The sequence below is a fragment of the Catharus ustulatus genome, chromosome 1, assembly GCF_009819885.2.
Source record: "Catharus ustulatus isolate bCatUst1 chromosome 1, bCatUst1.pri.v2, whole genome shotgun sequence".
In the NCBI taxonomy this organism is placed as follows: domain Eukaryota; kingdom Metazoa; phylum Chordata; class Aves; order Passeriformes; family Turdidae; genus Catharus; species Catharus ustulatus.
The window spans coordinates 135,645,945-135,658,095 of record NC_046221.1 but is presented as its reverse complement, the minus strand read 5'-3'; the positions used below and the strand labels follow the sequence as shown (position 1 = coordinate 135,658,095).

Here is a 12,151-nt window from a genome sequence, read left to right as displayed (position 1 = left end):
TTTTGAACAAATGCAAAAAATGAAATAAAATAATGAAAATGAAATAATTAATTAATTAAAAAGTTCTCCGCAAGGATCTTAGGGGATAGAAGCATTTTCGATAGTAGAGCATTTATTTAAAGTCTTTTAGCAAAACTTCTTTCCTCTTCTTTTAACTTTACATCTATTTTGAATCACAACATGGCTGGTTTACCCTTCAACCCTTCTACTGTCATTCTTTTTATCTGGAAATATTTTTCATCGGATAGGAGTGTCCTGTACAACAGAGAAAGAAAATATTTTTGCTCGTTCAAAACAAATCTAAAGGTTTCACTGTGGAATGAGAAAGGGTCTGATGACATTTTCTAGCAGCTAGCAAATCATGCTGTCATGCATAGGGAAAAAGCCACTAAAATATCCCCAGCTAAAATATCACAAAATTATGTAGAGCTCAATCCTAGGGAGCCATCTGCCATGTGAAAGCTCCACTGATTTCTAAAGGCGTTCATTGCAGGCAGGTTTGCAGAACTGGACGCATAATTTGTCCCTTTTAGAAACCATAGCTGTTGAAAAGAAATCCTCATCAAAACCACGAGTGGCACAGGATGAGAAAAGTCTGTACAATTGGGTGAAAAATCCCCACCAGAGCTTGTGTGCTGGTTGAAAATGTACCCCAGCTACAGGTAAGAAATGAGCTACTCGTGAAAGGTCTGATCCTTCCATGTATGTGCATGGAAATCTCCTGTCAGGGAGTTTTCTGTTCTGAAAATGTTCAGGTAAGGTTCATCCTCTGTAATTGCCTTTTTCTGTGTTATTGGCCCTTTAAAAATTAAAGGTGAGTACTACCCACCAATAAGGAAGAATTTTTGATGTACACTACACATATGTGAAGAGATGTGTATATGTGTAAGTGTATAATATTTTAGTATTGCCTTGTATTCTGTTGAGAAATAACTGTTGGAAATGGTTTAGTGGGTCCTGCCTTGAGACAGGGAGACAGAGAAGCAGCTTCTCAGGACCTTCTCCCAGCTCTGTTTCTGGAAGCACGGAACCTCAAAGTGGAGGAAACAATCTGCAGAGAGGCAGAAGGAGATGTGTTTTGCAAATTGAAGACTGATGAGCTCTTCAACAACATTAAACACCCATGGAGAATTTCTTTAACACAAATACTAACTGAAAAATCTCTTATGGCAGTAGTGAAAGCTTTGATATATATCTATAAAATAGATAAAATACCATTAATTTCCAACTTGGGACAGACGTTACATTTGAATTTACAGACATGCCAAATGGTAATTTTGGCTTCCAATCCTTGAGATGTGGCTGATCTATTACGGATGATAACAGCATATGCTACTTTCTGAGTCAATTTGTATTATGTCATGAGAAGCAACACAGCTAGTAATGGAAGGCATTTTTGCATTAGCTAAAATGGCAAATGAGGTCCATAACATAGAAAATAGGTGGGTTTCAGAAGTAGATTCAATATTTGAGATGGTTGTCAAATTCAGTACTGAGTAAATAACTCAAGAAAAGCAAATCTCACATGAAAAAATGAACATGGTATGTAGCTTGTAAGACTTTTTTTCTTTCATGATGTCAAAGGGTTGCATATCTTGACAACTCTCTTTAGCTAGTTATGCATGGAAGAATTGATGGAGACATTTGGCCTTTGTGTGGGTCTGTGTCCAAACTTGTATGTCCTGAGGAAGTAAGTGGCTGCTTGAGATGCTGTGGAGCAGGGGTGAACAGTCGAGAAATGGGAGCATCTGAGCGCAATTTGATGGAGCAGATGTTTCATCCTGGCCCTCCACAGCTGCCTCAAGGCTTTGTCTGGTGCCAACCCTTTCCTAAATGAGTTTTCATAATGAATTTTATCTGTTAATTGACACATAAAAATCTATGTTAATATAACATTAAGGACCTATCTTATATTTGCAAATGCCAGGAAATTGAAGGGAAAATAATAATAAAAAAAAGTTTAAGCTTGACCAAGACTTACCTGCTGTGTGCCATGGGGGGGAAATCACTGATGCAGAAACACTTTCCATACCATAGAGTTAAACATCACCTTCTTTTTTTTGTCCTTTTTGACAACTGTGTGTGCAGAGGAAATACCTCCAACATGTAGCAAAAGGTTTTGGCAGTTGCACATGACTTTAGGTATTAGAACACTGTATTTGCTTTTACCTAGTGTCCAAAACTGTAGCTCTGATGGCACCAGAGTTGTCCACAGCTGACCGGACCAAGCAGTGAGGCATTTCCCTTACCCCTTGCAGAAATACAGAGATATTTCTCATTGATATTTCTAGTGTGTCCATTGTGTTGACAGCAGAGAGCTAACATATTGCTAGTCCTCGTTTCATGCATAAGCTAGGACAGCACCTTTGATCCAGTAGCTCAGGTTTTGCCATGTGAGTTGGGAAATCCAGAAACAGCTTCCCTCTCAGGCTGACAAAATTCACATCTACCATTTTACCTTCAGGGTAATTAACCTTGCTACTGGTGGGTGAGGGTACCTTACAACAAAACTATGCTAAAAAGAATTTAAGCCTTAACTGGGCTGCCTGGCAAAAGGAGACACCATATTTTAGTGCCTGGGGAAGTCATAGGAGTGAGGAACTTCTAGGTACCATTCCCTCTTCCTAGGAATATATATATAAATATATATATATTTAATATTAAACCATCATTACAAAGACCACACCCCCAGGAACTTAGATCGCCAGCTCATGCCTTCTGCTGTCTTTGCCCTTGTCACCCGTGAATCTTGTTGCCCCCTATTCTATGCAGCCAGATAATGTCCACAGGAAGGAGAAATCATAGAAAAGTTAATGTACCTTCCTGAGGTAAGTCCAGACTTGGGCACAGTAGTCTTTGGCAATCTGGAAACACTTGGTTCAAGCTGTCAGAACACAACTTGATGCACACAGCCCAGGCAGGCAGGATGATGCCATTCTCAGCTGAGGACCATGTTAATGAAGAGACATTCAGCAGCTGGCCAATGCCACATGGATGTCTCTCTCTTGATGAAAGGTGCAGTAGTGTCTCTGCCTATGCTAACCTTTGGTTGCCCAGTGCTCAGTGGGTCACAGTGGTTCTCTGTGTATGCCTGCACGTCTCCAGGGCAATGCATCTCTGCAGCTCTGAAGAGCACTGAGGGTACTGAAGACTCTACTGCACTACCTGGTTTGGCCTTTCCCTGCACAGACAGAGTGGAGACACTCACCAAGGCACAGGGTACAGGATACCCCATAAAACTCTACCAACATTGCTCATACCTAACTGTTGATTAGCTTTAATGGACTGGTTATTCTAAAACTGTTATTCTACACTTGGAATTAATATTTTAACTGAAAGTGTTTCCCCTTTAACTTGTTCTTTTTGTTGCATACTTCTAGTCCTGTGCTAAATTTTCTTTGATTCATGACATGAATGAAGCTGCCACTACCTCAGGTGGCTCCTAGTGAAGTGTCTGAATGGGGAAAATGATGGAGAAATGATTGATATGCTTGAGCACAGTGTTTGCAAGGGCTGCCCATAACATGAAGGTGGCAATACTTGGGGTGCACCTGTTAGTCCTTATGGACCACCTGTCTCTGAAAAGGTGTAGTCTGTGAGGCTGAAAAGAGGCAGATGTGAGCTTTGTAATATGTGTACTTCATAGCTATATGAATGAAATACCTGTAAGTGCTGCACTTTTTCTGAAAAAGAGTCTGACTCCAGAAAAAAACCTCAGCTCTAACTGATATGAACTAATTGAAATGCTCTTAAAATCACATTAACAGGATCAATCACACTGTGAGAAAATTATCCTTGTGTGAGGCAAACTGCACTTTGGAAGAAAATGATCTTGTCTAGTGATCATTCCTGCCAATAGGAATTACTTCAAATTTTTGTGGTCTGCCCCCCTTTCATCCAGCACCTCCATGCAGGCTGACATCCCAGCTGCACCTTTGCTCTTCAGCTTTTTAATTCATGCACAATATCACTTGTTTGCTTGAGTCTTGTTCTCCTGTATGGCCCCTTCTCATATCCTGCTGTCCACCCTAGCACCCTTCTCCTCCCAGTCCCATGCACGACAGTCTCACAGCCCACCACCATCTTAGCCCTGGTCTCCAGCTCTGCATCTGCAGCATTTCACTTGTATTTCAGTCACTTCAGCAGTTTGTGGAGCACATTGTCTCCTGCTAGGAGAGAGGCAGAAGGAAGCAGTGAAGCCAGCAGTCCTCAGGCCTGGAGAGTGTCACAGGTAACCTACAAGTCACCACCTCTGTTTCATGGAGTTAGGAACTGAAGACAAGGTATACTGGAGACCTCTGAAATCAGGGCAACAATGAAGTCAGGTCAACCCCAAACCTGAGCTGTGATCAGCAGGTTTAAACACAATTTTATTACTAAAAATAAGATCAAAATTATCACAAATTGCAGATTGCAAATGTAATATTCCAAAATATGTTTAAAATCTGGAAGCACTCTAGAACCAAAGAAGAGAAAAAAGAACTTGAAGCAAAATGCTGAGTTTTTGAAATTATTAATTTATACTGGAGTATAAACCACCCACTCTGTAGTATCAACTCACAATTCCAGTCCTGTTGCCATGATCTCAGAGAGATCTCATTTCCAGACCCAATGAGCAGCAAACATTTTTTACTATACTACCTGCACCTACAAATCAGAGCAAATGTGCAAAAAAGCACATTCCCCAAAATACTGCTATTGCAAGTAGCAATTAAGGGAGCAGATAATTTTGCCTCTCAAATGGAATATAAAACAGATTATCCCAAATTAGTGGGATATATTTTGTGGGATTTAAGTGTATGTACAGGGTACAGCTTAATTCAGCATTGTAGAGTTTTCACAAATTCCTAAGATTTTGCTGTGCTTTTAAACTGCAACAGTATCACAATCAAAGCACAATGGGAATGAGAAACATTTATCATTATTGAGTCAGTCAGAGCAATAACATGAGCCACCCTCTTGTTTCTTCTTAAATATTAACCACCTGAATGTATCCAGCACAAGACACCTCTGTGTTGGAAAACACATGAGAAAAAGATTAACCTAGCATCTATTTCTCTCCTTTTGCATGCCATGCTCTCCAGAACTGCTGTGGAACCAGAGGATTCCCAGGAGGGAAGGAGTTGCACTTCAAGTTACCTTTCAAGTTCCTGGTGAGAGCTGATCTTGGGCTTCTACATGCCTATTCTGGGAATAAAAAGAATGATTTTTTCTCACTCCAAAGTGAGATAACTTGGAGGTTTTCTTGCTATTGTGTGAGTGTAATTGGAAAGAATAGTTCTAGAAAATATCCTATGTCATTAAGGTTATTGTTAAGAACATTTAGCTGTGTAGCATCTAGGAGTTTATGGCACTGTACATTGTTTATACTTTTTCATACCTCTGTAAAATCCAAAGAATTTAGCAGTTGGATTCATTTTGGTAGAAGCAAATGCTTTCATAAATTACCAGGCTTGAAAAATTAAGCTGCTACTTTCAAGGCCAGATTTTTAAAGATATGTCAATCCATTTTTCATTAATGTCATTACAGTTATTGGGAGGTGGTGGGAAGGTTTGCCCATCATTTCCTCTCTACTGGGATAAGCCACAGACTGTGTATAAGCAGTGCCATCCGTATGTGCCAATTGGATATGAGGTGTGCCATCTGTAGATGCAAATGACAATTTAAAGAAGACATATTCAAACGACTGTGCATGCAAAGAGGCAATACTGGAGAAATTGGACCAAGATTTCTGTATTTCTTACAGAGGTAAAAATGTCTGTTATGTGCCATGCTCCTGTAAGAGCAGTGAGGAAATAAAACTTCTGAGTGTAAGGCAATTTCTCTTTTTTCATTGTTAAGATTTAATCATTTTGAGGTTGAAGAAGACATCTCATAACAAAGTGGCTAGTACAAGATGTAAAAAAAAAAAAATGAAATAATGAGGGCATCTTCCTCCTTCTACATGCAAATTGTCTCATATGCCAGTTTATTTCAGTATAAATTTATTCTTGCATATGCTAATACACAGAATTGTAAAAAGAAAAAATATTTAAATGCATTATAAAACATATGGAAACATACAGATTATGTGATCTTTAGTAAAATCTATCTTAATGATGAAGGCGCCATTTAGCATGCACTCTGGAACTGCACTCCTTCATTTATTTATGAGTTGCTGTAGACAAAGAAAGTACCTTCCAAAAATAGGAATACCATATTTTCAAGGCATACTGTGTATTTTATTTTTGAAACTAGTAAATGTCAAACAATATTCATACACAGTATTGACACATTAATGTTTTCATTCAACAGTGAAGATACCTTTCCTTGTTACATTATATATTTATGACACACAGAGCTGTCAAATAAATTATGTCAAAGCAGCTACAGCCAGACCTTGTGACACTTGAATCAGAGAATCAGGGCAAATAACCTTTAAAATGAAAGACATATGACAAAAATTAGAAACATTCAATTTGCATAAATATAATGTTAACAATCTTTTCCCTATTACTTGTTTTATGCCTAATTTTTAATTGCCATTATACTCATTCTTTGACATCAGTTTGCTCTCTCCTTTTTCCCCCATTGCTTGCTATGTTTGGAACGTGTGAAATAAATTCTGTAAGAAGCACATGATCAGATCACCATTTTAATATACTCTGGTTAGCAAATCTTACATATTGAGAAAAATCTTTACTCTTGGGATATACTATTTAAAATGTAGAATAAGTTCCTAAAAATAGCTAAAAATTCCTAAACATGTCAAGTAAATATATAATCTCTTGATAACTTTGGACCATCTCTGCAAAAAACAATCTTGCATTAAAGTTATGCTCTGAAGTACAGAATATACCAAATGTGCAAAATTGAAGCAGTGATTTGCAAAAGCTTGGTGACTCATACATACTGACTTTTGCAAGATAAAATCTGAGCATCTAAGTATACATACAGGAATCAAGTGAATAGCTGGATTTTCAGAATTGCTTACTAAGAGTAGTAAATTCACTAGTTTCATTACTTGAAACCTGTTTGTAATTTAGAGACTTCCTCGAGCCTCTGCTGGCAGGTGCAGTTTCTTTTTGTGCCTTTAAAAAATCACTGAGGACAGAGGGAACTCCACAGTTTGCTCTTATTGCTAACACTGCATAAGCTCACAGATGTAACTACAGTTAATAAAACTTTGCATTATTCTGGAAAGTCCCTAGGGATGTTCAAGTAAATAAGGCTGAAGGTACAAAGGTCTGCCTCAGCAGGGCACAAATAACTAAACCCATTATTCTTCTTGACTGTGATTCACCTCCATTGGGGTAGTGTGGCCTGCCTGCACAGCCATAAGGACTGTGCAGGCTTTTTGCTTCTGGATCAGAAGAATAATTATGGTTCGTTCTAATTATGATATTCTTTTATATTAATGGCAGTTGGACTAGATGATCACAGTTGGTTTCTTTCAAATATTACTCTGTTCTAGTTACTTCCATTCCAGTGAAGCTAATTATGATGTTTTGAGTTGGGCTTCTGTATATTTGCATAATGATATAGAATGTGTATTTACATAGTGATTCTCTGAGAGCCAGAGGAGAGCCAGTGGATCATCTATATAAAAAAGCATTGAGGGAAGGGTTGAAATTGATAGTGGGAATTGCCTCCAAAACTTAATCCAGGAGGTTTAGGCTGTTTCCTTAAATCTTCACCAAAGAATTAAGCAGTTGTTTGCAAGTTGACTCTGTGAGTGGCACAAGCACTTCATCACCAGGGATTTACAGAGAGCAACTCAGGGAGGACATGAAGCAACTCCCATTCCCCCAGCAGAGTAACCAGGGATCTGGCAGTCCATGAGGGCTGGTGGCAATGGCATCCTGGCCATTTGAAGACAGGCAATGAAGAGTCAGATTTTTAGTAAACACCAGTAACTCAGAAGGATGGGGTGTGGAGAAATGGGAACTGCATCAGTAGTTTGTAACTTGCAGTTTGCTCTTCCAAGTAAGTGGTGAAAAAGAAAATGACACTCCCTCCCTCATGGCCCATAGTTCTATAGAGCAGTTCTGGTTTGGCAGAGCTTAAACTCAGTACAGGTATTTTAGAAGAAATTAAAGAACATGTGAAGATAGCTGCCCTTTCAAACACTGTTCTGAGAAACAACTATCCTAAGTGATGCCACTTGCCAAGACAGGGAATATAATTAACAATGCATACTCTCAGAAATGGAAAGTTCTTTAGACTAAATATATATAGCAAAATAGATTAGAGGAATATTATCCCAAAACCCAGTGCTCGAAGGTTGGAGCTAATAGGAAATAAATGTCTATCCCTAAGCCAGCCATTTAACTGGGCAAAATTCATTCCTATTGAAAGCAGTAAAAATTAGAAGCTATTTTGATAAGCACTAAAAAATAGATTATTTAATGCAGAAGGTTTCTTAAAAGGCTAATACTACAAGGAATTTTAGAAGTATCTGTGTTGTTCCATTTACAAGATCATTCAGAATAAAAGTGAAAGTCTCCTGAAAAGTGAAAGATGTTATCTTTGCTAAAGACCCTATTTTCAACAACCTCATTAATCAACTAATCTATAAATTTTCAGAAAAAAACATTTAGCTGACAAAGAACAAATGCTGAACCTAGTAGAAAAGATACCATTTATTCATTTATTCAGTTTGCAGTTAAGTAGAAATCTCCATTCAGCTGTGACATAAAATTGATGCTTCTACGATTAAAGTACATTGTAAATAGTTTCTAAAGTGTTAATAAATTACTAAAACTGTTTCAGGAAATTATTAATCAAATGTTATAGCCTGTTACTGAGTCCAGTGATGTAATGAGCCATTTGCAATCAACTACAGCATCTGAAATTAATGTGCTTGGGACAATATACAGAATTTATTTCTCCTGTGCATAATGAGTTTCTCACAGTTACTTATCAACCTTTAGCATAGTAATTACCAAAGCAGTCTCAGAAGTACTTGTACAGAACATTTCTAGTCCTCTGTGGGACAAAATAGGGAATAACTAAAAGAGTCACTCATAATTGAAAGGGCAAAAAACCCCATGGCTCTCTCCCATTTTTGTCTACTAGTGTGGAGTGACCAAGACTTGAGGAAAAGCTTATCAATGTCTTAACTATGTAGAGATGCAAAAGTCACTCCTTGACCCACCTCATCTGCAGGCAGCAGCTTTGGGCAGACAGAGCAAGGAAAGTCCAGACAGATGTAAGGTGCTGCTGGAAACAGAATGCTTAGAGCTAGATTTTGCCTGTATGGGTCAGCTGCACAAAGCATCCTTGTACTTCCCTCCTCTCTGTCGTGTAAGATGTCCGTTATGGCTGTGCTGTATTCATTCATCTTTAGTTTCTATAGAATTTTTAAGTTGATGAAAAAAACCAAAAAACCCTAGTCCCTTATCTTTCTCATTTGTTGATTCCTTTTTGCTCAACTCACATTTTACTGCTGGTGTTCACATAAGGGAACAAGGACAAGAGGAGAAAAATCATACATAGAATCATAGAATGGCCTGGGTTTGAAGGCCCCTTAAAGATCATCTGGTTCCAACACCCTGCCGTGTGCAGAGACACCTTCCACTAGAACAAGTTGCTGAAACCTCATTTTGAACACTTCCAGAGTCAGAGCACCCATAACTTCTGTGGTCAGCCTGTTCCAGTGTCTCAGCATTGTCACAGTAAAGAATTTTTCTTCTAATGACTAGTCTGAACCTACTCTCTGTCAGTTTGAAGCCATTCCCCCTTGTCCTATCACTATCACTCTTGCAAATAGTCTGTCTCCGTGTTTCTTGTAGGTTCCCTTCAGGTGCTGGAAGGCCTTAATACATTGCCATATAACATGATACTGATGTGATGGTATAATCCAATACAATTGCTGACAACCCATAAATACCAACCAAATACTCAACCTGTGCATTCCTCCATTCACTTTGTGTGCTCACACACAGTATACTGCACATCAGGATTATGGCTGAAACGTGGCACACACCTTAATGTGTCGCTACAATCACCTTTCAGCTGCCTCAGCTGAAGATTTCAACACCAAACAAATCACAGCTCAAACTGGAAATGCAGACTGGAAAAAATGTGCTAGAAAAAAGAATATGTTTTGAAAAAATATTACCAGTTTTTTCTCTTCAGTCTGAGCTAAAGAATACCTATGACTTTGAAAATTTAACAAACCATAATTGCACAAGACAACTAATAGAGAGGGAGGCAATCCAGTGTTCGTAGTCAACATTTATCTGCCTTCTCTGCATATACTTGCAAGTTCTCCTGTTGATCTGGGCAGGCATTTAAAAGCATACAAAACCAAGTACAAAAAGTGGAAGAATATGATAGCTGTGATATGATGCTGTTACTGCAAATGGTTGTCTTGAACAGAGGGATGAGTAAGTAAAACCACTGGGAAAAGTATGGACTGATATATGCCTTCCTACAGATACTGTATCAATTATAGCATATTCTTTTAAGAATTCATAATGTCTCTATTTCATACACAAAACTACAGATGCACATTACAACTAATATTACAATAGAAGATACCTAAAAGAATACACCTAACTGGTAAACACAGTACCTCGTGTCTGCTTTCTAATAATTTGTATCTAAATGTATATAAAAATATTTTATAAAACTACCATAGAAAAATTGCATAAAAATTCTGAGTGATTGCAGCTGAAAAATTTTCTCTCTGAAAGGCAGATCTGTCATTACTGAATGTACTAAAATATATATGGTATACAAAAGATCATCTATGAGATCCACTGGAGAAAAAAGTGAAGGAGAAGTCATGATGTAGTTCATTTTGAATATGAGCAGATGAAACTTGCTATGCTCAATGGGTGGGCATCACACTTCACTCTGTTCACTGAACTTGCTGTAATTCTAAATTGAGAGAAACAGAAAACAAAAAAGTATTATAATGCTTTCCTAGAATATAATATAAAATTAGGAGATGAAGAAGTGCTAGCTTGAAAATGCCACTATTGTAAAAAAACAATATTTCAAAAAATTATGATTAACTGCATAAAGTAAATCTTATCAATTTATAAACAAAAACCCGAGAATGACACATTTTCATTGGAGCATGTAAATAAGAACATCTTTGCATTTCTGAACAGCAGCAGAGATGAAAATGAACCACAAAGCCCCCTTACCTCTACCTTTCTGATGGTGGAAGACTATTACCTGCTATATGTGGAAGCTGAAATATAAATTGGAACAAATCACTTTCTGTCAGTCTTCAACTCCTTCCTTGTACTTTTTTCTGTCCTTTTCTGCTTATCTGTCCTGTTAACACTCCGAAGTCCTACTGATCTCAGCACCTTAAAAAGGCACAGGAGGAGTACATAGACTGGTAGCTACAGTGTGGTGCTGCTATTGCAGTCACCCTGCCTTTTCACTCCTGTCCACCTTACCTTCAGGTGTTCAACACAATGGACACAAAACTCCCTGAAGCACATACTGTGAATACTCTGAAGAAGCATTGGCTGTGTATATGCACTGTTCACAATTACATTTAAAATTTGAGGTTGCATACAAGTATTCCAGACTGAACTGCTAAGCCACTATGCAGAGGTTTGATTTGCCTAGCAGCTCTGGTAGAAACAAGCAATCAGTTCCTTAAAAAGTGGACTCCCCCTTTCATTATGAACATTTGTCCTAGTCTATTAATGTCTAAAGTTAATAATGTCAGTAAAAAATGCAGACATTTTATAACACAACAAACATCTTAATTCATCTAATCAGACCCAGACAAAATATCCAGTTGTCAATCCCATTATTTTTGCCCTGCAGTTACCATTTCAACAATTTTTTTTTTTTTTTTTTTGGTAGGACAACATAATGAAAAATGTTGAAAAGTGCTGAAGAGAACATGTTTTTCTGGTCAATTCACTAGACCAACTGTGCCAACTCACCTTAATCTGGATAAATCAGTGGAATGTGGTTTTGTCCATAGGCAAGTCTGATTTAATTAGTAAAATACAAAGTGAAGAAAAAAAGACAAAAGACCAAACCACAGACCATGATGAGTTTAATGTCTCTTGGAGAAGGCTCTGAGCCAAGCTCTAGCCATGTTTGAATCATAAATAAAACCACGGGAAAGCACACTGCTTTTAATGCACGCCCACTTACTCTGCCATGACCATGGAAAAGGATCACATAGTT

General features: G+C 38.0%; 1 protein-coding gene across 1 annotated transcript in view; it reads right to left on the bottom strand.

Moving 5' to 3' along the window:
* Nucleotides 1-9,526: 9,526 nt before the first annotated feature.
* The window catches only part of SLC26A7 (solute carrier family 26 member 7), a 69,025-nt gene continuing 66,400 nt past the window's right edge, over nucleotides 9,527-12,151 (bottom strand). The window contains exon 18 of the mRNA XM_033081882.1: nucleotides 9,527-10,867. Within this exon, the coding sequence (XP_032937773.1) occupies nucleotides 10,832-10,867 (36 nt within the window). The 3' untranslated portion in view covers nucleotides 9,527-10,831. The remainder of the gene's footprint in view (nucleotides 10,868-12,151) is intronic.